Here is a 27,878-nt window from a genome sequence, read left to right as displayed (position 1 = left end):
TGCTTTGACTGAGGAATATGAAACTAAGTCTCAGTACTAGGTGGAAATTTTACTTAATTTTGACGGCTTTGTATTATTACTGGAGGAGAAGGTATATGTTGTAAACTATAAATAATCACACACTGTAAATAAATTTTGGTTCACTCTTTAAAATTTTTAGAATTTAATTCTTTTTGTAGTAAGGTTTTAAAGACTTTATTACTTAGTATTATTTAATAGTTTTTAGGTAAGGGTGGAATAAGACAAATTTATCTATTTAAAATTATTATTTGATGGTTTTTGAGTTTATACTATGACTTTCAAGGAAAATGATTAGGCTACTCTTACTGCCCCTCTCACACTCCCGTGATTAGGCTACTCTTATTGCCCCTCTCACACTCCCGTGACTAGGCTACTCTTACTGCCCCTCCTGCTATTTCTGTGCCCTTTAGGCTATTCTTACCTGGTTGATTCCGAAGTCCAAAGTCTGAAAATCCGAAGATCCCTTGCTGTCCTCTAGTGGGAATCAGGATGCTCCTTCTTTCTTCGCTTTGTGAAACAGACTTTTTGGGTACCACTACAACCTCTTTGGGGTTGAGGGCACCCTGCTTGCTGCGCCAAATTGTGGGAGCTCGATGCTGAATTATATAGGACTGAATTAAGCACAGGCTCAGACCTGTTCAATTTAAAACTTTTATTGTTTCACAAAGTCATAAACTAAAGGAGGTCTGTTGGTTCATGAGGTTCCCAAATCAAGCCCTTGTTCTCTAACCCGGAGGCTAGGTGTGGCTGCCTGATTCAGTAGTCTCAGAACTGGTCAACAGCTCATTTAAAAGGAGTCCCTTATTTTTTTTTTAGGCAAAAGATACAAAACTGTCCCCATGGTGGAAGTGAGGCATCTAACATAACTTTACTATTAGTTATATATGATAACACTTATACATATGCATTTCTAATTCTTACTTTTATTGGTTATTTAGTTAACTTACCTATATTATAATATCAGGTGATACGGTTTGTATTATAATCATTACACTTCTTATGTTAATCCTTAATGACCTTTATATTTCTTATGCTAATTTTCTATAACCTAAATACATTATTCATCTATATGTTTTGCTAGTTTTTGCAGGGTTAAAATGTCTAAACTGACATAATATGCGGTTGTTTTTTCGTCATTGTGGTTTAGCCACGCAGTTTCCTATTCTTAACAATGTAAGCGGCATGTCTGCTATTTTTATCATTGTTTAAAGGTCAGAAGTTCAGTATTTTCATTTAAGGGTCAGAAGGTGATTACCAGAATGTCAATCGCTGACTCCTCAACCTCCTTGAAGCATTCTGGGAGTTTTAGTGCATTTTTTTTAATGCTAGGCCTTGCTTAGCATAAGCACTCTCTCACACATTGTAATATGTGAAATACTATGAGAGAATGGATATTCAATGGAATAAATGCACCAGTGAAATTTAAAAAACACAGATGAGCTGTGTAAACTAAGCTCTGCTCTTTGCTGTTTAGAGTTCTCAGAGGTCTTCCTCACATTAACCACTGAGAGCAAGAAAAAGTGAAACTTGAAGATCAAATAATACTCTTTGACCAGGTGAGGGATATCCAACTCTCTCCAAAAATTTAACCAATTTTGGTTTTGCCCCCAATTCCAAATGTAGGGAAGCATATAGCTGCATTGTCCCAGGACCACACCAGGAAGCCAACTCTAACTCTGAGAATCAGTTTCCCAGTGCTCCACATGGATTTACCCTGAACAGATTCCCCAAAACAACTATATCCTAGAGAATCCACAACAGACATGATGCCACATCTAGGAAATAGATACTGCAATTAGAAGACGTGGAAAACAATCTCTAGAGCTAATGGTGTAAGGTGTGTTAACTGCCCATTCCTCCACTATACATAGTTTCATAGTTTGTAGGGTCAGAAGGGACCTGAGCAGATCATCAAGTCCGAACCCCCTGCCATGACAGGAAAAAGTACTGGGGTCAAACGACTCCAGCAAGGTGTTTGTCTAGCCTTGTCTTAAAGACCCCCAAGGTAGGAGCCAGCACCTCTTCACTTGGAAGTTGGTTCCAGATCTTAGTCACCCTGGTCGTGAAGTAGTGCCTCCTGAGGTCTAGTCTGAATCTAGCCTCTGCCAGCTTGTGACCGTTATTTCTGGTCACTCCTGGTAGCACTCGGGGGAACAGGGACTCTCCCATTGCCTGCTGGCCCCCTCTGACTAGTTTGTAACAGGCCACTAGATTCCCCTTCAGCCTTCTCTTGTGAAGGCTGAATAGGTTCAGGTCCCATAGCCTCTCCTCGTAGGCCTGCCCTGCTGACCCCTGCTTATGTGGGTGGCCTGCCTCTGGACCCTCTCCCTGTTGTACACATCCCTCTTGAAGTGTGGCGCCCAGAACTGGACACAGTACTCCAGCTGCAGCCTGACCAGTGCTGCATAGAGGGGGAGGATCACCTCCTTGGACCTGCTTGAGATGCATCTGTGGATGCATGACAAGGTGCGGCTGGCCTTCCTGACTGCATCCCCACACTGCCAGCCCATGTTCATCTTGGCATCAATGACAACTCCAAGATCCTTTTCTGCCTCTGCACTGATGAGAAGGGAGTTCCCCAGCCTGTAGGTATGCTGCTGGTTTTTCCTCCCCAGGTGCATCACCTTGCACTTGTTGGTGTTGAATCCCATCCTGTTCTCATCCGCCCACCACTGTAACCTTTCTAGGTCTGATTGTAGCCTATTCCTTCCTTCTAGCATGCCCACATCCCCCCACATCTTAGTGTCATCAGCAAATTTGAACAGGGTGCTTTTTACCCCTTCGTCCAAGTCGCTGATGAAGATGTTGAACAGTGCGGGCCCAAGGACCGAGCCCTGGAGAACCCCACTGCCCACATCCCTCCACGTTGAGAAAGACCTGTCCACCACCGCTCTCTGGGTGCAGCCCTCCAGGCAGTTAGTGACCCACTTGTCTATGTAGGTTTCGACAACTCAGTCCCCCAGTTTTTTAATGAGAACAGGGTGAGAGACGGTGCCAAAGGCCTTCCTGAAGTCCAGAAAGACTATGTCCACTGCTACCCCTGTGTCTAAGGATTTGGTGGCCTGGTCGTAGAAGGCCACCAGGTTGGTCTGACAGGACCTGCTTCTTAATGAACCTGTGTTGGTTGCTCCTAAGCATAACCTCCTGCACTGGCCCGTCATGGACATGTGCCAGGATAATTCTCTCAAAAAGCTTACCCCAGGATTGAGGTAAGTTTAACTGGCCTATAGTTTCCCGGGTCCTCGGGTAAATGAAAGCATATTTCATGATCCTATCCATGTATATTTTCCTAATAAACTGTTTTTTATATTATTACGTGTATAAGATGCCTGCCTACACTTAACCAACACCTGCCTATTTAATTTTAGCAGGATGTTTTCTAGCCAGCATGCAAAAGGTAAATGCATATCAAAATACGGGCCATTTATATAATAGCTTTATTAGACCTTGAGAAGATTACTGATACAAAGAGAGGTGTCCTGGAAGACAACTATGAAAACAATGCTGAACATCTAGAGGAAATAGCACTAAAGTATCACAAGGGTATATGCCCTGGACCTCAGAGAGCTTTCAGAGCTGACAGCTTGCAATTTACAGTATCTTACAAATATCTGATGCTTCATTTAAAACGCCAGATCCTGGAGGCACATGAGCAGGAATGAGTCTCCATGCTCATATAAAAACAAAGTTTCTAGCCTTCACAGCTGGAAAAAAACCCTTGAAAACATGACATGCATATAGCCTAGAGGCTTAAAAGAAAAGCTAAGACCAATCTTTAATTTTTAAAACGTCATAATTTGGGAGTGAGAGGTGAGGAGGGGTGCTGATTAATGGTTTGTTTAATATTTTGCTGGCAATATCATAATTTTTGTCTTTGGAAATCCACATTTTTTAAAAGCAAATAATGAGACACTTTTGAAAAAACACTGTATCATGTACAATAAACTAAATAATAAGACTAACATTTAAAACCTGAGAGTCTGGAGTAAATCATCAGCTAAGTCCTTTAAGCAAAAACGACCTGATTTTTAGATATTCTTAACAGCTGAAAATATTATTTAAATAGTAGCAGGTGCTGCCGGTGTACAGAAAATAAGCTGCTGCTATGGAAATCAAGTTATTTTGATATAAGGCATCTAAGTATGGATTTGGAAATCTAGCGTTTGGCTCCCAGGATTGAAAATATTGCTTATTTGTAATAGGTGAAACAGACTTTTAGGCAAGATCTGGAGAAGCAAAATTGAACTATTTTTTTATGAAAGGAAACTTATGTTATTAAATATCTGGTGAAGGTGATTGAAGACGGGACTTGTAAACAGAACTAGAAATACCGAGTTTATGTTTTGGGATACTACGCTTTGTGTAATGTTTCCGTGAATAATCCTCTTTATGTGCATTAACTGTTGTTTGAGAAAGAGATGCTGACCACAATGATAAGGTACTTACCTGTTTTCACACATCTTTACTTCAGTTGCCTCTCTCCTTGTGTGTTAGCACCTACATTTCCTTTTTTTTGTTTTGCATCTAATCATTATACTGATTATGCTTGTTTTAGTCTTGGAGGTCTGAGCAGTGGGATATTATGAAAAGAACAAAGTCCCATTAAAATGGTTTTGATATATGTGCCTTTTCTTTTAACTTAGTTTTTATATGGAAAAAGTAGTAAGAGAAAATTGCTACCAGGCATGCAGCATTCTTTTGTCTGAGTAAAGAATACAGCACCTGTGGCCAAAACAAAGACTGGCTAAAATGTCCTAAATAAGTTTTCCCCAACCTATACCTATATGCCGTAAAATCATGTGCTTCATTAAAAACTGAAAGAGAAAACTACAGTTAGGAAACAGAACCAAATGCCTCATTTATCTAGCACTTTATAATTCACCTTTTCCTGTCAAAATTGAATGCTATAGCTCACCTGTTAGAAATGAAACTATAATAGCCACTTTCTTCCAGAACCTCTTCAATCACTGTCTACAGGTGAAAAACATTCATTTTAGTAAAAATGAATACTTTAGTAAAAAATAACAGAATACAACTGTTCATAAATAATGTTTAAAAATATTGACCTGCATTTGTTCATACGTCATTCCTTCCGTCATGTCAAAAGTGCCAGGAAAGCCTACAAACAAATATCAAGTAATGTGAAACCACTGAATCTGAGGCTTACATGGTTTTCCTCAGAGTTTCTTAGCAATCACAGCAGAACCAGAACAATAATAGAGCAGCTTGGTAACAACAAAAATTGGTAATCTTTTTTCTATATTGACCACAATGATCAAGTATAGCCTTAGCAAAGGACCTTCTTATGGCTTGATAGAACACCAGGAAATATGGTACGTGGACGTGATGAGATCACATGGTAAAAATGGTCTTCTCCAATTCAGAAAACAAATATTGATTTTTATTTCTTTTTAATTTGGAACAATAAAGAAAGGCATCATGCTGTTTTTCTGCCTTACTCAAAATGCCAAATAAATAATGCCCATAGACAGCAGGAAATGTTGAGGACAAAAGTACTTCTTGCAAGATAAGAGTACCAGAAAATGACAGATATTGAACATCTGATCAATTTGCATGGCTGTCCAAAGAAACAAAACAAAAGCACACATTTAAAGGGATTGCTTGGAACTGGCTTTTTATTTGGATGTCACCCCTGACACTTCGTGTTACTTTTTATTTTTGTATTATGTTGTAAATTGATGTGCTTGTTTTTAACCCAGCAGCTGCATTAAGGAAGGGCTGCAGCTTCCTTCTGACCCTTATATGCTAAGCTTACCATTTTAAATTTTCTTTTGGCCTCTCCCCTTTTAATTGCAGCCATAACATTACCTTCCCCCGAGAGAATGGAAGCAAAATTAGCGATGTTCCAAAAATTAGATGAAAAGTATGCTTTGATCATTTTCAGTAAAATCTAAAAGCAGCACCTCTGTTCTGTATTGCAGCTGAGGATGGAGAGCAGGAACTGTGTCTTGTACTGAGAAACCACAGGTGGCACTTTCACTTGGTTCCCAGTTTAGCTGCGCTCAGTGCTTGGTGGCTGTAACTGAGGATGGAGTCCATAATTTGTAGCACCAGTAAATGTCAGTACAAATCAGATTTGCTTATAACCATGTTTGAAAAGCACATATGTTTGTAAGCCTTTGTATGTACAGTACTGGATCACGTCTACTTTCCTTCCATTCATTATCCTTTCTAACTCTTTAAGGCCTTACCCAGTCAGGCAATTAAATCTAGTCTAACCACTTTAAAGCATGATATAATAATGGCTCCTGTTAGCGCTGTGTTTCAATACAGTTTTACTTGTTTACAAGCCATAAACTAGGCTAGATAAGCCCGAGTGGAAGATTTTTTAACATCAACAATAGGCACAAAGCTCCCATTGTCTCTCAGTTTGATTAAGCAAAAAAATGCCATTTGTGCTTTTAAAAATATCTCCCACAAGTCAAGACTTATGTTCTGTTAAATAGGCCTGATACATAGTGACAAAACATACCTAAAATGACCATGTTATTTTAACCAAGTTCAGCTAATAATTGCCAGCAGTCAGGTCCTTAAGTCAGCTACCACTATCATCACCACATCTCTTAATAAAAAAGTATAGAGTAGACTGTAGAATTTGTTTTTCTTACCTTTTCTATCATCAGGGGCCAATATATTTCCACCTGGGGAGTGAAGTAACAAATGGCAATCTGCTGTAAAGAAGCTAGGCTCAATCAATTCAGGAGAACCCTGGAGTAGCTGGGGGGAAAAATGCAGAAACTACTGAACTCATTTTCACCAAAAACCTGTGCACATCCCTGTATTCCCAAGCACAGAGTGAGAAGTCAAATGGCATTTCGACACATTTTAAATGAATGAAGAACTGGCCAAATCAGTCATAAATACTGCACCTTTTCCCCTTATGAGGCATTTATCAAGCACTGCAGGTAGTCAAACCGTATCCAGTCTAAACCATACAGTTCTCTGCTACATGTGAAAGAAATATAAACTGCAAATTTGTATGAAGAGAAAAAGGAGAAAAGCAAGCTCTCAGAACCAGGAGAAGAATTGTCAGTGGCTGAGTTTTCAAAACTGGATGCCTAAAGTAAGACTCCCCAATCCATATTTATGTGGTTTGATTCTCAATCAGTGAGAACTCAGCACTTTTGATTACATCTGAGTGCTTGCAGCATTTGAAAATTAAAAATGTATCTAGTTACTTGAGTGCTGCCTGCCTGGGTATGGATGTAAGAGCCTAACTGTTAAACACCTTGTCTTAGAAGCATCAGTCACTATAAAATGGCATTGCAGCATGGGCAACTGGTGCCTCCCGAGTCTAGGGGGGCACCAGATTGCTGATGGGGTGGGGGTGGGGGGGACATCCCTCAGAGGCTGGTCACTGACCAGGGGAAGGGAGGGAGGGGGGTCCTTCGGCAGCCGATCACTGAGCCTGGAACCACCAGCGGCAAAACCGGCAAACCCAGAAGTGAACTTCCACTGGCACTTCCAGTCTCACAGCTGGCACTTCCAGGAGGTGCACAGCTAATCTCAGGGGCTGCACATGCACCCGCTATGCGTTGCCATGGATTACAGTATTAGTTCTGTACTGATGGAGGGAAGGAATTTATGGTAGTGTACTCTGCAGTATCTCCAGAATGAGAAATATTTTTCATTCAATATTAAAATGATGTATAAATAATAAATAGAATAAAATAGAGTTTTTAAGTTGCAAAAACTGGAAAAGACCTACGTGGCATTTATGGGTCCTTTACTTCACCCACTAATGCAGGAATCTATCTGATGCACTGTTTTTCTAACCTGATGATCTGCTCACTCTAATTTAAATATTTCAAGAAACAGCATCCACACTGTTTCCTTTTCAAAATGATGGCACAATCCAATCTCATTGTCTGAAAACTTCTTCTAACGCTCAGCCTATATTTTCTTTTATGGTAAAAGCCATGTTATCCAGCACTTTACCATCCGGAAAGCTCTATTAACCGGCATGCTGATCAATGCAGCAAAAGCAAAACTGGAAGTCCCACCATGGCACTTCTAGTTTCATCAAGTCCCACTTTGCCAACTTTGGACCATGGCCCAGGGCAAAGCAGCCTGCATGGGGCCCCTCTCCCTGTCCCCTGGCACACTGATGCCAGGGAGTGAAAGCCCTGATGCACCAGATGCAGTGGGAGGGAACAGACAAAGATGCCTCTCAGATAACCAGCATATTTAATTAACCGACACTCCCCATTCCCCATGGATGCCAGATAACACAGCTTTTACTGTACTTAGTTTCTGTCTTTATTCTAAATTATAGGAAGTGATCAGAAACTGCTTTAAACCTGTAACAGAACAGATATTCAGTGCACATAAACCAGTTTGAAAATGGCTGAAACCAGTTTAAGATAAACCTGGTTGAATGTAGTATCAGACTTAACTGATTTGGGTCAAACCAGTTTATGCATTATCTGTCCTAGACCCCTTGCTGGTTTAAATTAAATCAGAGTCCCCCAGCATCCCGGCATGCTGTCTGGGCTGGGCAAGGCTTTCTGCTCCACAGCAGGGCTGGCTCCTCCCCTCTGCTCCCTGGCTGCAGCTCCAGCAGAGACTTGTAAGCACAGCAGGGTGTGCCTAGCTTCCCATGCGCCCCCGCTACCACTTGCTGCTTAAGCAGAGATCCCTTCCTCTTCTCTCCCATAGCATAGATTGTAGCCAGTATGTGGTATGCTAGCTAATGCTGTGTAAGGCAGATAGGACAGTGTCCGCTTAGGGCTTTTTGGAGTTAATCAACTGGTCATGCAGGTCAACTGGTAATGTCCCTGCATTCCTTCCTTTGAAAAAAGCTGTTTAAGAAGAGCTTGAACTAAGAGGCTTTGTTTTCTGATGGGGTGTTAAATGCTGATAGTGGAGCTGATAAATGCTCTGTTATCAAGCAAGGGTCAGAACCCCTCCTTAATCAGAGCATCCTGCTGAGGCATGGCCATGCCCCTCTTGGCATAGCCCTGTGGAAGGGATGGGAGGGCTGCTCTAGCGCCTCCCTGGCTTCTAGCCTGAGCCACTGCAGGCATGTGCCAGAATTTTTTCAGTCCAGAAAGGATGTCTGAGCAATTACAAAGTGATTTAACATAGCCAGGTTAGACTAACCTGCAAAGATTGAATCAATTCAGGCTCAGGCTTTTTGAATATCTGTCCCTAGTCTAGGAGGTTATTGGTGTGGAAGAATCCTCACAAGGGCATCTAGTCTAGTCCCTACTCAAAGAAGAATTGTCCCCAACTAAAGCATCCCAGCCAAGTGTCTGTCTAACCTGCTCTTTAAAATTTCCAGGGATGGAGGTTCCATAATTTCCATAGCTAGTCTGTTCCAATGCTTGACAGTCTCATAGTCAGAATATTCTTCCTAATCTGCAAACTAATTTTTTTCTGCTTCAGTTTAAACCCACCACCATCCTCTAAAATCACCTTTCAGGTATCTGAAGACTGTTGTCAAATCTCCTCACTCTTCTCTTCTCCACACTAAATAACCCTATCTCTTTCAGCCTTTCCTCATAGGTCTTGCTTCCCAAGCCTCTAATTATTTTTGTTGCTCTCTGCTTGACTCTTTCCAATCTGTGCACATGCTTCTTGAGGTGTGAAGGCCAAAAATGGACACAGTGCTCAGGGGAGGGGTTACCAGTGCTGAGTAGAGTAGAAGAGTCACTTTCCTTGATTTGCTAGTGACACTCATTAATATAATCCAGCACACTGTTGGCTTTCTTTTACAATTAAAGCACACTGTTGGCTCATATTCAGCTTATGGTCTACTATCATCTCCAGGTACTTCTCTGCAATACTGCAACCTAGCCAGTCATTACCCAGTCTGTATTTGTGCATTGTTTGAAGACATTTTGCTGAATGCAGCAATAACTTCAATCTGAACACTATAGCTTTTTTACATTTACCTTTTTTGTGTTCTACATTACTCGTAAATTCAAAAAGAGGTTGGATAAACACCTATCTGGGGTCAGGTGATCCCAGCATGTGCTCCGGCCAGTGGTAGGGGGTCAGACTAGATGATCTATTTAGGTCCCTTATGACCCCTAACTACTATGAAACTATAAGTAGAGCTAATGACTACAGTGTTATTAGCTGAAAAGTTCCATTGCCTGTAGGACAAACTGTTGTATCTTTGTAGCATCCCACAGAACCTGTGCAAATGCTATTTTTGAGTTGCTCTGAAGAGGCCAGTCCTCTTATGAGACTTTGAAGAAAAATGTTCTGAAGACTCCAGGGTATGGAACTACAAGCTCACCAGGTAAAGCATATTCCTTAATGGAACATGTCCCAGATAACACTTGAAAAATTGTGTGCTGGACTGTATGGATCTTAAGGTGCTTGCAAACCTACAGTAGTTTTAAAGTGATGACACTGACGTATTACTGACAGATTAGTCAACAATGAGTCAGGGCAATCTAGTTTTGAAGAGCATTGGGCAGCTTCAGTGCTTTTTATAGATTCATGCTTTGGATAGGAAGAAGTTATTCCAAAACACCAAAAATGTTGGCAGGCTAAAAATAATTTAACTGGAGCTCACATATCACTACTTCCTTTTAAAAAGAAAGAAAAGCTAACTTTTTGCATTAAACAACTAGAGTAACAATTTGATCTTAGGACCAAATAAGAAAAGGTTAAATGATAAAAACAAACAAACAAACAATCCCATACTGTGTTTTGAAACAGTTCTTGGTAAGTATGTGAATAAAATCATATGCATATTTACATTAATAGAAGCACATTTCTGAGAATAGTGACCTAGGCAAGTATTTGTATTAGAAAAATGAATAAGCATAATTTTTCCTTTAAGAATTATGCTTAGAACTGAAAGAAAAAAGAGAGTCCATGTCATATTTGTATAAATTATATCAGTATTATCATGCTATATTATAAAATATTATTAAAGAAATTTCTGAAAACTTCTGTGTTGCTGTTTTGATCTCATGCTGTTTTGTTTTTAAATCCCTGCCTATTTCTATTCTGATCTGGTCCATGAAAAGAAACAGAAGTTCTCTGATCTCTGATGAGGTAAATTTTATGTTTTGTTGATTAACAGCTGGCTGGCTTTTCCCATTTACAATGTATGTACCAATGATCAAAGGCAAAACTTAAAACCAAACTGCATCAACTGTATATCTAATAAACCTTTGAATTTTATAAATAAAGCGAGGCTGCAGAATGTTTCTAAATATTCTCCAAAGAACTAGAAACTCGTGTTCAAAGTTCCTAGTGCTAAATAAAAACAGCTTAAGTAGACAAATTAAAGAACAATGATAAAACATAAATCATTTTAAAAATTATGAATATGCTCATGATTTTTAATATAGGTTTACAAAATCTGATGCTTATTTTCTTCAACGAAACATAAGATGAACAGGAAAAATACACACAATTGAAAACTTATTAACCTTTGGATAGCTTCTCCTCCCCATCAGTGGCATAATGCAAATACAGAAAAAGATGAAGCCCATGATGAGCAGTCAATCTTAGAATACTTTACCTTTTTAATTTCTGATTTCAAGTTGCAAGGATTGCTCTGTTGGCTGAAGAGGGATTTCTTGAATCTTTCAATGACTCTTCTTTTCAAATTGCAGTGCAAAGCCGGAGGAAGCTGAAAGAGATAGTGAAACAGCTGTTACCACAGCTCAGCTTTAATTCTTATACAGATCTCATTTTCCACTGTGGCATTATTCAAAATGGTGATTATATTGATGTTGAAGGGCTATTATGTTTAATAGAAAGAAAAAAGTACAGAATGTAAAGTGATGGCATATTGATATCTACTCTTCTGTTGACCAGTCCTATTAGTGTGGGAATATGGATTTCAGCTCACTGTGATGGGGTAGCTGCTTCCCCTGGAAAAAGCATAGATAGAGATGGCCTCATTGAGATTAAACAGTTGCAAAAACCATAGGAAAAACAGATGAGGAAGAGGACTTGCTCTGTTTGTTATCCTGAATTTGCTTCATTGAAATCAATGAAATTATATGAGGATGGAAGGCCTGATCCAATGCAAAATGAAAACAAGCCTTCAATTGGTACCTTTCTGAGGCCCAAATGTACTTCATATGAACAAGTATGCCATAACCTAGCCTTTCTGTTGTAAGCTGTATGACCCAATTTACTTGTTTGTAAAGCACCTAGGAAACTTTACTTTGCATACATACAAAAAAATATTTGATGTTCCTGTGCTTCAAATGCATTTCTTCTGTTTTTATTTGGTGTAAAAGGGGAAAAAGAGCAGAAATATATTCCATTAAGTATAAAAGAAGGAACTTCTGAACTTTCTTCCTTATGAAGGATGAAATCTTTTTCTGTTTGAGTTTTTAAATCACTTTTATGCCTCAATTGCTAGCAAGCCCTCCTGTCAGGACAGTTCTTCTTATTCATATCTGTCATAATTTCAGTGTTATAGCCTCCTATAACATATATTACACTTTGGGTTTGATTTTCTACTGCCTTTACTTATATAATCTTATGCATCAGTAGACAGTGTTTGGAAAACTCTGATTTGGTAGCATTTTACATACACTTTGTAATCACTATGCATTGATATAAAAGAATAGGAATCAGGTTCCTTGTTTCAAAACTGAATCAGACTGAAATGTCATAGATGGATGTCCTACAATACTTCATAGATTAATATGAAGAAACAACATTTTGTCTATACAAGAAAGGCTGGGCTATTGTGGACCAGTATTTCCATCACTGCCACGTAAGCTAGTAAAAAGTCTCTTTCCTCTCTCGCATTGTTGTTATACTGCAGTAAACCAGAAAGCCTCAGCTGGTTTTACTGGCATTATTCCTGATTTATCTTAGTGAACCTGGGTGCATCTACAGGTGCGATTAACATGCAGCAATAAATTCCAGCTGCAGTTTATTGCTCCTGAGCACCATGTTTGAATGTGTACCCAGGACCACAGCATGCTGAGCTTGGTTGGAGTTGCACTGGCTGGCAGGGGCCCCAGGGGGTTAGCCTGCTTCAGGCAGGCCACACACTGAAGCACCCTCGTGCCCCAGCCAGCCCTGTCAGTGTCTATATGTGCGTTGCTGTGCATTAAATAACTCCACCATAGGATAGTACTTGTAAACTCCTATGGTGGAGTTTATTAGTTTACTGTGACCTGATAGGGCCACACATGTAGACACTGAGATGTTTACTGTGGAGCCAATTAGTGAGCTGCGCAGTAAACATCTCATGTAGACGCTCCCACTGAGATCAGAACTGGATCCCAAATATGAAGAGCTTCAGTAGAACCAGTTGCATGCAAGCTTTCTGTTGAGACACATGTAGCTCTTTTTTCACTTAGAAAATATCTTGCACCTGTTGTGTTGTAATTACAATCAGACACTGAATGCTCCTAACCCTATAAGTAAGTACAAGCAAATGATGTGATATGAGCTAATCACAGCTACCTGGATGTATTGGGGGCATTCTGAAATACAGGGGGTAAAGGATGAGTCAGCTGCATTTAAAAATAACAAGTTGTCTCAGCTGCTGGGATTTGATTCTAGTTTCTATTTTCATGAAATCAGATGTCAGATCAGTGAAAATAAGGCTGGGGTTTTACATAATGCTTTTTAAAAAGCTTCCTCTTACATTATTTTTTTCACAGATCAGACTGAGACCTGTTTCCATGGAAACAAGATTGGAAAGGCTGCTGGCAGGCCAGAACCAACAGTAAGATATTTTCCCTTGTAAACTTCAGTTTCTGTTTGTCAGCTGAGGTCTTCAATTGAGAATTTTAAAAACCAGCAACATGTTTTAGGTTTGCTCTACCTCTTATTTGCAAGAAAACAATATTGGGAGTCTCAGAGACTAGTTATAAGTATGGAGCCTTTCTTCTTTAGGGCCCTATTTTGAATTCAGCCCACATGGAAAGGCATCAAAGTTCACCTGTGGACTATCTGAAGTGAGTGTGATGGGTACAGCTCACTCTCAGTTATCATGTATAACAAGGACCTACAGTAACCACAATGGACGCAAATTAATGTGGCCATCTGAGAACAAGAGGCCTGGATCTTCATAGGCACAGAGACTGAAACACACTCTTCACCTCCGGAGGTGCACCCTGGCTATAGGGCAGAGCACTCTGGCAAGGTCTCTGTTATTAAAGTAAATCAATTCATTTTATGAAAAAATAATGAGATACTTCTTTGGCCACAAGAATTTTCCTCCAGCATTTTCCTCCATTGACAGATCTAATGACTTCAAGGATGTGAAATAAGTTAACAAGTCCCTTTACATCAGATATACATAAATTCAGTTTGGCTGTTCAGCTTTAAAAGGAAATTGCATCAAATTGGCTCAGCAATCTGCTAGCTCCCGTGGTGATAAACACCTCTTGCCAAATATAAACTGTTAATTTTGGAGGGTAATATGGCATTTATTTAAAATTAGAAATTTTAAGCATATCTAATGTATGGTAGCCATCTTCCTGGAGAGCAAAACCATTTGTTACAATTGCAGTAATGAGAGCACACTCTTAAGTTTCAGACTAGTTCTAGTTTTACTTTAGTATCACTTTAAAATTACAACTTTTACTATTTAACTTACTCTTTACTTCTCTAATAAGCATTAAGTCTGAACAGAAATTACATTTAAGTTTCAATATATTTAAGCTAACTAATGCAGTAGGAACTGCACTACTCTGTCAGAAACCTTAGGAAAGTAATATGAACACTGCACTTTATGAATTCTTTGAGTCAGTATTTTATATTAAGTTATTTAAAATACAATATTCATATTGCTGATATGACAAAATATTATAAAAAGGAATAACTATAATCCATTTTCTCAGGTAAGCCTGTGTATTTTTTAATATAGCTCCATTATTACCATCTTCTATATACCAATATTCAAGGTTATTTTTTATTTAAATTAAACACTTTTAAACACCACACCATCTGTAAAAATATCAAGTTCTGTTCACTCCACATTACCACCATACTGACAACAGCAAACAACTAAAAAAGATGGAGTGTTGTGAAGAAGCAGCAGTGCATACCTGAGTGATGAAGATAATTTTGTGCAGCTGAATGAGAATCTGCTGAATGGGGTCACTGATCTGACGCACCTTCCTCTGTGACACAGCAATTCCTGCAGATGCTGTAGAAGATAATGCTACAATCAGGAGGGAGAGCCCATTTTGTTTCTTTTTCAGCACATATTAGTTTTGTGCACTGATTATTAAAAATACAGCTTCTATGTGATATCTAGACAACAAATTCCTGTTCTTTTTAATCTCTGCTTTGCTTTCCCAATACTATTCCAGTTTGATTTACTTCTGATGACACAAAATGATGAACGGTTAATATGAAAATCTTACAATGTTGGTAATCTTATTATTAATATATTCTGGAAGCAAAATCCCTTGGTTTTGCTACATCTTCTTTGATACTTTCAAATGAAATTCTTATTTGGGTAAATGGGAGGAAAAAATGTATTTTACTACTCAGAAAAGTCTTACCAATTTTACATAAGGGATAACTTTAAAACATTATAAACACTCATTTTAAATGTGACTTTCTGTTATTTTGTATACAGATTAACATATGCCCCTTTGCTTTCAAAAAATTTGTTGCAGTTAGCTAAATCAATCTCTTTTTCCTTAAAGCATACTATAACATCTTATGTAAATAGTTTGGAAATAGCCTTTTCACAGAATAGCTATGCTCCCACCTATAGTAACCATGGCTAGGGACAGACATTCAAAAAGCCTAAGCCTGAATTGATTTAATCTTTGCAGATTAGTTTAACCTGGCTAGGCTGAACTGGTTTGTAACTGAACAGACATTCTCTCTGAATTGAGGAAATTCAGGCACATGCCTGCAGTGGCTCAGGCTAGAAACCGGTGGGTGCTAGAGCCGCCCTCCCTTCCCTTCCATAGTGCTGAACTGATGGGGGCCAGGCCCCAACAGGACTATCTGATCAGGGCGGTCTGCCTGCACCATCCCAGGCTTTTCCCCAGCTTGCTGCTCAAAGGGCAGGAGTGTTGCCAGACGCCAGCTCCAAGTTAGCACTCTGAGGCAAGGGGGTGTGTGCAATGCATGCATTTGTTGATGATACGGAGCTTTTCAATCTCCCTCCCTTCTTCTTTATACTGTCTGCAACAAATTGACAGACAAGTAAGCCAGCAGGGAGATGATGACAGTATTTATTAAGGCTGTGCAAAACTTTGATAGCCAACTTGATTCAGAGGAGACTTAGCCTGATTCAGTGGTCAAATCTCTGAATCTGGATTGAACTGAGAGACCACTTAAAAGGTCTGAATTGAATTGGAAGCCTCCAAATCAATTCAGAAAAGATTTGGTGCCGCTTTGGAGATTTTGCCATAGACCAAACAGGCAGCAGTCCTTACCAGACCAGACACAGCTGCCTTCAGCTGGTAAATCTGTTATAGGAGGGAAGACGGGAAAGGGTGTGAGGGAGGGAGGGATTGAGGCTGGGGCCGGGGGTGAGACATGCTGCCCAACCAGGGCGCGGGGACATGGGATGTGGGCGTGGCAATGCTGAAAGTAGGGGCTATGCCTTGATGCTGCTTACCCAGCCAGGGGTGGAGGGGTGTGATGCAGGTATGGCTTGCTCTGGGCAGAAGGGGGGCAAGTGGCAGCAGGGCATAACCCCTACTCTCAGCACCACTGTGCCCGCATCCAGTACCCCCCATGCCCTGACTGGGAAAGTGGCGGCAGCGCTCATATCCCATGCTCTCTGCCCCGGCTAGGCAAATGGAAGCATTGCCTGTCCCCCTGCCCTGGCTGGGCAAGTGGTGGCAGTACCTGCCCCCACTGTAAAGTCTGCTGCTTGTCCAACTGGGGGTGGGGGGTGCAGGATGAAGGTGCTACCACTGCTTGTTCAGGCAGGGCAGGGGGCATGAGATGTGGGCATGGCAGCACTGGGAGCAGAAGCTATGCCCTGCTGCCTCTTGCCCCCTTCTGCCTAGAGTGACCCAAGCCTGCAAGGCTAGGCAAAAAGCAGCAGAGCATAGGCCCTGCTACCAGCACTGCCACACCTGCATCCTGCACCCCACCCACCCCCCTTCCTCCTCCCTGGCTGGGCAGCTTGTCTCAGCCCCAATTTCTCCCTCCCCCATACCCCTTCCCTTTCTCCTCTGCCCACCACAAGAGACTTACCAGCAGGATGCAGTGGTGTCCAGCATGGTGAGGACTGTTGCCTGTTTAGCCTATAGCTAAATCTCCAAAACAGTGTCAAATCTTCAGATCTGATTTGGCCAAATCAAATCAGGACAGTGATTCGAATCTCCAAATCAGATCACTGTCCCTCCAAATTGGCCAAATTCAAATCTGAAGCAAATACTTGCCACTTTGCACAGGCCTAATATTTATCACCTCATCAACCAAACAATAACCTCTCTCCATTAGTTCAAATTCTTCTTAAACAGCTGACCTGTCCTAACAGCCCTAAGCGGTCACTGTTCTGTCTGCTTGTCCCAGTGAAATTGGAGAAACTCACATACAGAAACACCTCTCAGCATTAGCTAGCATACCACAAGCCTAGGGTCTATGGGGCTGGGATCTGTGCTGTGGGAGATAGGAGAGAGGGAAGGGGAGATCCCTACTTGTCCAGCAAGGAGTGGGGGGTGGTAAGGCAGGGGGAAGCCAGGCAGAACCTGCTGTGCTTGCAAGTCTCTGATGGAGCTCCAGCCAGGGAGCAGAGGGGCGGGGGGCCAGTTCTGCTGTGGCGCTCAGAGCCCTGCCCAGCCCAGGAAGCATGTCGGGATGCTGGGGTGTCTGGTTTATCTTAAACCAGCAAGGGGTCTGGAACAGACATTGCATAAACTGGTTTGAACTAATTCAGTTAAGTCTGATACTACATTCAGCCAGGTTTATCTCAAACTGATTTCAGCCATTTTCAAGCTGGTTTATGTGCACCAAGTGTCTGTTTCATTACAGGTTTAAACAAGTTTCTGATTGTGTAAGCCGATTTATGTGTAATGTCTATACCTAGCCCATATGTTAATTTGTAACATTTGGTTCCAAGTGTAGCAGAACCTACTTTTGAGAACACTTCCATGAAAATGGAAGAGAGACCCAAGAATCTCCCCATACTGTCCCCTTCCCTTTCTAACTCAAAGAAAAAGAGTAACTACCCCTTGTCAGAATTTCCTTTTCCTACCAGATATCATTCTAGCTTATGCAAAAAATTGATTAAGGAAAAGATATTCTTCATGATCTAAAGAATAACATCCTAGTAAGCTTATTAATAAACTGCTAGCATATATCACACGTACCATATTTACTCAAATACAAGACAAGGTCTTTTCCCTCAATCAGGATGGGGGGAAAAAGCCGCTCTCATCTTATATTTGCATCCAAAGAAATCTCATTAATGACATTGTCTATCATTAAATTGCTACCAAAAGCAGTATGTGCTCAGTAAAGGAAACCAATTATGAATTTGATTAAATGCTGCCAGCACTGAGTATGACTATAAAAATCAGCCCATATTGGGCAAACGTATTGATGGGAACTTAGCAGAAGAATAGGTTAGCGTAGTCCATCTGAATAAGATATATGGTAGTGCTCAATAGGTGCTGCCCCCCCTCAGTGCCGACTCTTTTTCAAGTCATGGTTAGCCACTACATTGAATACCTTACAACTTCCTCTTAACTCTCACAGCTGAGCCATGCCTTTCTTTCACATTTCCAGTAAGTGGAAATAATTCCTCACAAGCCTTAAATGTCCAACAAACATCATCAAACAGGGCCCCAAACAGTTCACCCAGAACCCCTTTGTCACCCTCTCTCTCAACCTGCGATATATAATTAATGTGGTCTCCACGTCTGTAAGGTAGAGTTGGACCAGACTACCCTGTAACTCATCTGCATATCAATTTTTTGAGGATCCCGGGACTCATGATAAGAACACCTGGTTCCAGTCATGAGTGGGAGGCTAAGTGGCACATAAATCCTTTGTGGAGGGTATCTGGAGTATTCATACATACTAAGCAGTGCTGAGCTACAGGGCCTTGAAGTGCTGTTGACTCTGCCCAGCCCAATGAGTTATATGGTAATTCATAAACCTTTTGGCTCTGGATTAATATCATGCAGTTTGTACTATGTATACTTAGTTTGTACATAGTTTGTAGGTAGAAAAGTGCAGCTTAAAAGTGTGCTTATGGAATACCTGTGCTAAAACTTGCAATAGTTTTTAAAAAAGGTAAAATGCATCAATTCTAGATGACCTAATTTATTTACATACAAATTACTACAGGTAAGTTTATTTCAAAGTCAGTGGCCTCTTACTTCCATGTGCTTGGGGACAGCAGGGTCTGGCAGTAACAAGAGTGGGAAGGGGCTGCAGGGGGAAGAGGGCAAGGAGGCTTGCCCACATTTGTTTTCTCTGCTGTCGCAGTGGGAGAAGGACAAACTCAAGGCAAACCTCCAATAATTAGATTCTGTACCTAGAAATTAATAACAAATGCATAATTTTTCCATATATAGAATCTAATGATTGGTGGGCCATCTTATATTTGAGTAAATAAGGTATTATGAAGAAAAATAGATCCTCAGCAAAATTTAATGTTATAAAGCAGGGAACAGGCTCCATTCCATAACTGTGAGGCAGGGGCTGGGAACTATCCTGGTCAGAGGCAGGTTCCAGCCCTATGCTCTGATTGGGAGATAGAGGCACAGGGCTTGGAAAGAACTGCTGGGGTGAGGTAGGTCCCAGCCCCTGCTCCAATCTGCCAGTGGGACAACCATCCATAAACTAGCTGCTAGATGCCCCACCAGTGGATCGGGGCAAGGGGCTAGGACCTGCCCCTCCCCTGCAGCTCTTTCCAAGTCCCCTGCCCCTGACCAGGGAGCCAGAGCCAGGAGCTCCCTGCTGCTGGGGCAAAGGAACATTGTCTGCACCTGGCAACAGACAGGCCCTGGGAGGAGGATGTAATGTCCCACCTCAACCAGGAGACAAATATTTCCTGGCCTGGTACTCCTGCCAGCCCCTGGGCTAGCACTGAAGGGGAGCCTGGTGCTGGCAGTGGCCCAATGCAAGATCCCAGGAAGCAGGAGCAATTTGCTGCCAATCTGCTCTTGCTTCCCTACATGTATAGATGCTTGCCCAGGAGTGTTTACTCTCAAGTATTTTGGTCATGAATAAACTGATCCCAGACCAAATTCATGTGTAGATGTGCCCTGTATGTATGTGTATGCATATATAGGACATATATTTATACATATTCAATTTACACATCTAGACATAAATGCAAGTCTATATAACACATGCACTGCAGCAGCCACTTGTTAGAAGCATGGACACACTTGTGGAGAAGGAGGTCCCATGACAAGCTAGATAAGCTGGTAAGAATTAAAAGCTGGACAGCACAGGTAAAAATTAATAAGTAAGTGCATTAATGTCAAAATGGTTATGTTAAAGGCTAAGTAAGTGTTGAATTTTAGAATGATAAGTATATTTCAGCAATGTTTTTGGCACATTTGCATGGCGATGGGGTATTTCATGGCAATATGCTAACTTAATGCCATATGGAATTTAGAGGTTGTTGCCATAGATTTTGATTCCATTAAGCCAGTTCTCAATCTTTTTAGACTCAGAAAGTGACAGCTCTTAGCTTTTGTTCATATTCTGATTACAGAAAAATAACAGAGCAAGTCTTCTCCTGCAAATAACTCAAAAAGGTTAGAATGTTTGTGACTCTGTGGATTCCTATTTGAAATTTCTGGGTTTCTCTTCTGAATCATGAGTGAGTGCTTGCATACCTAATAGTGTGTGGTACCCTGCAGCACCATTAAAAGGATCTCATGGCAACCTGTTTGAGAATCTGCATTAAGCTCCACTGCATGAAGCACCAACAAAGTCTCTGTCTTGAGTTAGTTTATATTTATAGCCAAGTCCTTTATGTTATTGCTGGAGGGAAAGGAACATGTTTCCCCACTTAACTCAGCTACCATTAAGAAAAGCCCAATGAAGATAACAACCAGTGTTGCCTGATGGAAACTCAGCCAGCTCCTATGTATATCTTCCACTTAGTGCTGCCATTCTGTAGGTTATTCAGGGGGAGGATGTGGGGAGAGGAGTAGCAGCCTATTTTCTTTTGTTTTTGTGTTGTCAATTTTTGCTTGTTGCTTATGTATTTTAAGTTATGCTGTAGTCTGAGCAGCTTGTCATTGAGCACTTTATTAATAATATTGTAATTTTCTATGGATTTAGTTTCACAAGTTTACTCTGTTTCATTGGGCGTGTGTAGACAAAAGGGGGCCCCTAAATTGAAGCAGTGGGTTTTTAAAAACACCACTTCAGTTTAGGGCTGATTAAACCCCCATGTCATGCACACACCCCACTGACTTACCTTCCTCTCTTGCGGGGAGGGGAAGGAGAGCTGCCAGCAGGTGGAGCAGTCTCTGGGCTGCAGGGGGAGGCTGGTGCTTCTCTCCATGGCAACGGTGACCCCGCCCACAGACACCCGGCTCAGGCAGTCCCAGGGGGCACTGCAGCTACAGAGGGAAGCACCAGGCCCCCACACAGCTCAGGCAGGCAGTCTTGGCGGGGTGGGGGAAGAGGGAAATTTAAAAAAAAAATCAAGCTCACTGCTTTTCTTGGGCGGAGCCTGCTTTCCTGGGCTACTGCCAGGCTGCCTGCAGAGCCTCTGAGCTACACAGAGCCTGGTGCTTCACTCCACAGCTGTAGGGGCAGCAAACTAAAACTCCTCAAGTCATTTAAGGTGCATTACATTGCCAAATTTCCTACAGCAGCTGGAATTAATGCGCAATACACCAACCGCGGTGTGCAAACACCGACACCATTAAAGTGGTGCAAAAGCATTTAGCCCACTTTGAAGTGTTGTGCGCACATGCCTCTCATTTTGTCAACACATGGCCATGGTGTTTAACTATAGCAGATTCATACAAATAGAGTTATATTCACTTATTGGTGCACAAAGATAACTGGCTATAAAAATCTTTTCAAACTTTCAAATACTGCACTAGTGGAATATTGATTTAAAAAAGGTGAATACACATGATACAGATGATACATATGTATGTGTGTGTGTGTGTGTGTGTGTGTGTGTGTGTGTGTGTGTATATATCTCATTGGCCAAGTACAGGAGTTAGGTGTCTACCAGAAGAACTGCTGTTCTCCCAGTAGAAACTATGAGTGTACAAGCTTTCAATTTTTCCTAGGGGAAACATGCCCTTTCCAGGAGAAAGATCTTCAGAGCAGTGTGGGGCAAAGTGGGAGCATTTTGCTACATTGGCAAGCATAGGCGAAGGGTAGGGGATGAATGGGGGGGCATATGCCCCCCTTGAGATGGGCCCTCACTGGCTAGAGAGTGGGAGTGCTTAGTGAAGCACCAGCTGGTGCCCCTCCTGAGACTGGCATTGGCTGGCACTGAGAAGCATCGGCAGCACTGAGAGAAGTGCCTGTGAAATATGAATTTTCATTTCCACCTGGGAGAAATTTTACAATCTCTGCATTCTTCTATGCTTGAAGAAGGGCTCATGTACATGAAAGCTGGCAAACAAAGATTTTTTTTGCAAATATCTAGTTGGTTTAATAAAAGATATCACCTCCAGCAAGAGTTCTGATTCCTTTTGCCTGTAGACCACCATGGCTACAACCTGTATCCAGAAAATATACTAGGCAGACATACAAAGCCAAATGGAAGAGAGAGTTATGCTTTCTGCTTCAACACTTCCAACGTTATTCTTGTGCCCTCGTGTAGTGTGTTAAAATGATGTTTCATCAGGAGTCTGCTGTAGGTTCCCTAGTTGTCTGATATTTTTTTCCATTGATTCCTATGAGGTAAATGCCTAAATCTCCTTAATATTTGTCCTGTAAGAAGAACATTTCATATTGTTCCTTTGGCCTGAAACAGAAAATCTTCATTTACTAGCTAAAAAATAACTTCAAGATCCTTTATAATTTGCTCCTTCACATCTGCAATGAAATATCTAATTAGCCATAGACAGCTTGATAACAAATAGCCAATTCAATACATTCTAAAATTAACTAGTATTACTTAGGAAGACACTAAGGGGATTATATTAAATCCAGGTTTATGGACTGTACAGTAAGAAGTTAACTATGCTTCATTAATTAAAGAGTCATATGCACCTACCAGTTGAACCAAAAAGGCATAATAATTGGCTTGTGCTCCAGGGAAAAATATTAATTTAAACTTTAGGGATCAGAAGAAAAAATACTGCTGACCAAGCTTTATATTATTTTAAAGCAATAAAGCCTGCAAGTATATATCAGGTATTCTGCAAACTAAAATTATTGAGTCACAGAGAACATTATTGATTTAATATATAGCAATTAAAAATATTACAGGGCCTGATTCTCATTTATTTAAGGCCCTTTTTATGTCGCCAGAGTAGAAGGCAGGAGCTGTAATGTAAATCAGATCCAGGATCTTTAATTCTTATATTGTAAAGCAATTATAGTGTATTTATTAGGGGTGTGAGAGGTGGGCAGTATTCAATTTGGATTCAGATTCGGCCTGATTCAGGAGACAGTGATTTGATTCGCTGATTTGGATCACTGTCTTGATTCTGTCTGGCCAAATCTGAATCTGAAGATGCAATTCTGATTCAGAGAATCATTGATTCAGCCATAGACACAGCTTTAAATCATTTTTCTACATACCTCGAGGTACCAGGCGCGGCTCGTGAATGCTGAGAGGGTGGGGCAGATGGTGTGTCCCATAGGAGTGTGTGTGGGGGGGTCCCCTGCGTACTTGACAGTGGACCCGGAAGCCCCCAGAGACCCAGGAGGCACCAGTCACTGAGCTGGGGGCAGGGTGGTCCCCTGTGTGCTTCACAGCAGACCCGGAAGTGGACTGGAAGTACTTCTGGTCCACTTCCAAGTCTGCCACTGAGTGCATGGGAGAACCCACCACGCTCCCACGGGACGCTCCATCTGCCCCCCTCCCTCAGTATTCACAAGCCAGACCTGGTACCTTGAGATATGTAAAAAAAAGCATATAATGCTGTGTCAATGGCCGAATTGTTGAATCTCTCCGAATCTATTCAGAGGCTTCTGATTTGATTCGGAGAGGTTAATGGGTCTCCTGATTTGGTTTGAATTCAGAGATTCAGCCTCTAAATTGAGCCAAATCTCCCCCAAGTCAGTGATTGAAGCTTTGCACAGCCCTAGTATTTACTCAATTAGAAGACAAGGTTTCCCCCAATTTAGCATGGGGGGGAAAGCCCCTCATCTTACAATTCAGCCTAATAAGCAGTGGGAGGGCCAGGCAGCTGCTACAATTCTGGCTTCAATTCTTGGTTGGCCTAGGCTGGGGCCTGCACCACTTCTCTCCTTCCCCCACTGCTGCATTCCTCTTTACCTTTGCTCCGTGCTGGCCCCATGGCAGCAGTGCTGGCCCTGTGCTACTGCTTTGGGGCTAGACTGGAGCCATACTCTATGCCCATGCTGCAGCAGGGACCTCACCTGCCAGTGCACAGCATAGATTTCATATATTTCATAGACATTAGGGCTGGAAGGGACCTCAGGAGATCATAGAGTCCAGCTCCTGCCCAATGGGCAAGAAGTCAGCTGGGGTCATAGGATCCCAGCAAGATAAGCATCCAATTTACTCTTGAAGGTGTTCAATGTAGGTGCTTGAACTACCTCCGCTGGCAGGCTGTTCCAGACCTTGGGGGCTCGGACAGTAAAGGAATTCTTCCTTATGTCCAGTCTGAAACGGTCTTGCAGGAGTAGGGGAGAAGGGTTAAGGGGCAGGCTGGTGAGAAAGACTTCAGGGGTGGTGAGATGAAAGGAAGGTAGGGGGGTGGGAACCCGAGGCACTGGGGGCAGAAGCAGAGTGGAGGGGAGAAAAGGAGAAGGGGGAATCTGGGTAGCCTGAGGCTGCATGGGGTAAGGCGGCAGGTGCAATGGAAGGTAGGCGCAATGAAAGATAGGTGGGGGGAGGGACAGGCATCAGGGGGCAAGCTGCCTGCCTCTTGCATTGCCTGTTCCCCATCACCCACCATGGCCTGCCTCATTACTGTCCCCCGCTGCCTGCCCTACCACATGCATGCCAACTGCCTCCCCCACTGTTTGTCTACTACTGCCTGCCACATTACTGCCCCCCTCATCACCTCTCTCCCCACCACCTGCAGTAATGGGGAGGGACAAATTTAAGATGATCCTCTAATAATTAGATGCCACATATGGAAAATCATAATAAACATAATTTTTCCATATGTAGAATCTAATTATTGGAGGGGGGGTGTCCTCTTACATTTAGAGTTGCCTTGTATTTGGGCAAATACAGTAATTTATTATTTTTAAGATTTTCTAATGCTGCATGTTTAAAAGTCATACACATTATCATGTTTAGAGCTTAAGTGAAAGCCTAAGTTATCAGCAAAATGTCTGTATGGATCCACACTCTCAGAAGATCAGCCAATAAGCACTGGGGGAAAGCTAGTTAAGATTACATAACTGCTTTCTCAAATTGGACATCTGGTCTGGAAGCCAATTCAAGAGCATAAATATATGTATAGAATTCTGGGTAGTTGTCTTTCTAGTGTGTTTTAGAGGCTAACTTAGGTATGTATTCTAAATTCTGGTGCAGAGTTGACAATATTTTTTTCATCCCCTCAGATTTTACTATAGAAAAATAAGACTAGAAGGCAGTGTGGCAGAGTGGGGTCCCTGATTAGCCACAGGGCTAGTCTCCCCACCTGCCTCTGGGCACACCACCCACTTGTGTCTCCTGCCATGCCTTGATGGAACATAATTGAGTGTTAATTAAGCAGCAGGCTGCCCATTGTACACCCCAATATCGAGGGCGGGGGGACTATCCATCCCTACACTGTGGCCCAAGCCTCATAGATGGCATCTCAGGCAATTGGCTCAACCATCCCCTTTGCCCATTAGCTGTGGCCCCAGTCATGGGACCTTCAGCTTCCATATAAGCTCTGGCCCCATCTCAGGCCAGCCAGGACCCTGAGCTTCTTTGCTCATCATGGGCATTCCTCGCAGTGGGCCCCTGGCCCTTTTGACTCTTCCGGTCCTGGTCCCAGCATTGACCAGTCGAGTCCCTTGGTTGGGTTTACGCCTCCTGCCTGCACTTAAGGATCGGGGTTCGCCATTTCTGGCTTAGGTGCTCCTGGAACAGTGCCTGGCCCTGCGAGATCACTCTCCCAGCAGGCTCAGGAACCTCCAGAAGCTTACCTGGCCTACCCTGCTCCGACAGAATATGGCCCACCTGAAGGTGAGGGCTGGGGTTAAGGCATCCCTACTTGCCTTGCACAGGGGTGATAACTGGCTTGGCATTTCCTGGGGGCTCCCGCACCACTGAGAGACCCACTAGACCACTGACTCCGTGCAGGGTGCAGTTTTAGGTCAGGCCCAGGCCCAGGAGCCTCCAAACCATCCCCTACAGCTCCTGCCCTTACCTCCAAGATGTTGCATACAGCCAGGCAGTGTTACTGCTTGGCCTGCCAGCAGTGAACTGCCCTGTTTATATAGGCAGCCAGGGATCTAAAATGGCTGCTGCAATCAATCATCTGCTGGCTGCTTGGCTCAGCCCTTAAAGTGGCAGGCACTAACAGTGTCCTGGCACAGGCAGTCATCTAGTCAAAACCGCTACTAAAGGCAGGATAATCCCTATCTAAACCATTTCATCCTTTCTAAGTAATCTGTTCCAATACTTAACCACTGTCATAGTGAAAAAGTTCTTATCAAAATCCAACCAAATTTATCTTGTTAGAATGTAAAACTATTTCTCAACTTGTCCCTCCTGGACATAGAAAACACTATTATTATCCTCCGTATCACCACCACGATTCATACTTTATAATCACCAAATCTTTTTTCCCCACCTGGACTCTTAGTCGCCTCTTCTCCAAATTAAATGATCCCAATTTTTTTAACCTTTTCTCAAAAGTCATGATTCCTAGACCTCTGATTATTGCTAACCAATCTGGTAACAAGGATAAAAAATCCATTCTTGAGAAAACAGGCAAAATCCAAACTGCCAAACGGTTAAGGTCACAGGTGACACGTGGGGGGGCATATCCCCCCCCGATTGGTCACCACTGAAGCTGCTACCGGCTTCTGCAGGTGGTCACTGCCCCCCCCCTTGCTGCTGATGTGGCCACCAGCAGCTGCAGGTGGTACCCACTTTCCACTCACCACCCCCACCACCATCAGGACCACTGCAGCCACCTGCAGATGGTCCCTGCTCAGCCTGCCCTCACCTCCGAAATCACCACAGCAGCCTGTAGGTGGTCCCCACTTGCCACCACTATGCCCCCACCGCCAACACCACCGTTGCCATCTGTGGATGGTCGCCATTCCTCCCCCCCAGCCTCCAGGGCCACGCATCATTCATGGATAAGCTCACAACAGAGGTATTATCATGATCTGAATCTTGACCTGTTGAATATTCCTGTTGCCTCCCTTATTTCATTGGGGGGGGGGGTTGGTTGATAATGACATTGTAGTGATGTCTTGAGACCAACCATATCTAAGTAAATGTATAGAAAACTGGCAGTTCATACAGTATATACACAGATTTATTTCTGAAGACTAAGAAGCTTTTCCCTTGTCCTACACGAAGGCCATCCTTTTTTTAAAAACCACAACCATCATAAAAAGAATAAAGATGGGTTTCAATGCCTGCAGAGGACAAAAAACCCCACAGTTTCAGGATGCTCTTTTCTCACTGAAACAGACTGTACAGCTTGATCTTGGGGACAAGGAACCTGGCACAACCTCAGAGCTTCCACCATCACCTCAGACAGCAGTGGGGCCAGCACTTAGGGAAGAGCCTCAGTCCAGCAGTTTTTGTAGTTTTGTGAGAGCCCGGCAGGACAAATTATGCTGAGGGGAAACCAGCACGGGTTCGTGGCAGG

General features: G+C 42.4%; 1 protein-coding gene across 1 annotated transcript in view; it reads right to left on the bottom strand.

Moving 5' to 3' along the window:
* The window catches only part of NEK10 (NIMA related kinase 10), a 200,727-nt gene that overhangs the window by 11,226 nt on the left and 161,623 nt on the right, over positions 1–27,878 (bottom strand). The window contains exons 31-35 of the mRNA XM_090046496.1: positions 15,039–15,139; positions 11,531–11,641; positions 6,651–6,759; positions 5,088–5,140; positions 4,937–4,992 (exon numbers count right to left, since the gene is read on the bottom strand). Of these exons, the coding sequence (XP_089902622.1) occupies positions 4,937–4,992; positions 5,088–5,140; positions 6,651–6,759; positions 11,531–11,641; positions 15,039–15,139 (430 nt within the window). The remainder of the gene's footprint in view (positions 1–4,936; positions 4,993–5,087; positions 5,141–6,650; positions 6,760–11,530; positions 11,642–15,038; positions 15,140–27,878) is intronic.

Source organism: Crocodylus siamensis, chromosome 5 (assembly GCF_052110815.1).
Source record: "Crocodylus siamensis isolate JL-2025a chromosome 5, ASM5211081v1, whole genome shotgun sequence".
NCBI classification, from domain to species: Eukaryota; Metazoa; Chordata; order Crocodylia; family Crocodylidae; genus Crocodylus; species Crocodylus siamensis.
The sequence above is the reverse complement of the archived record's forward strand: the minus strand, read 5'-3'. Positions and strand labels throughout refer to the sequence as shown.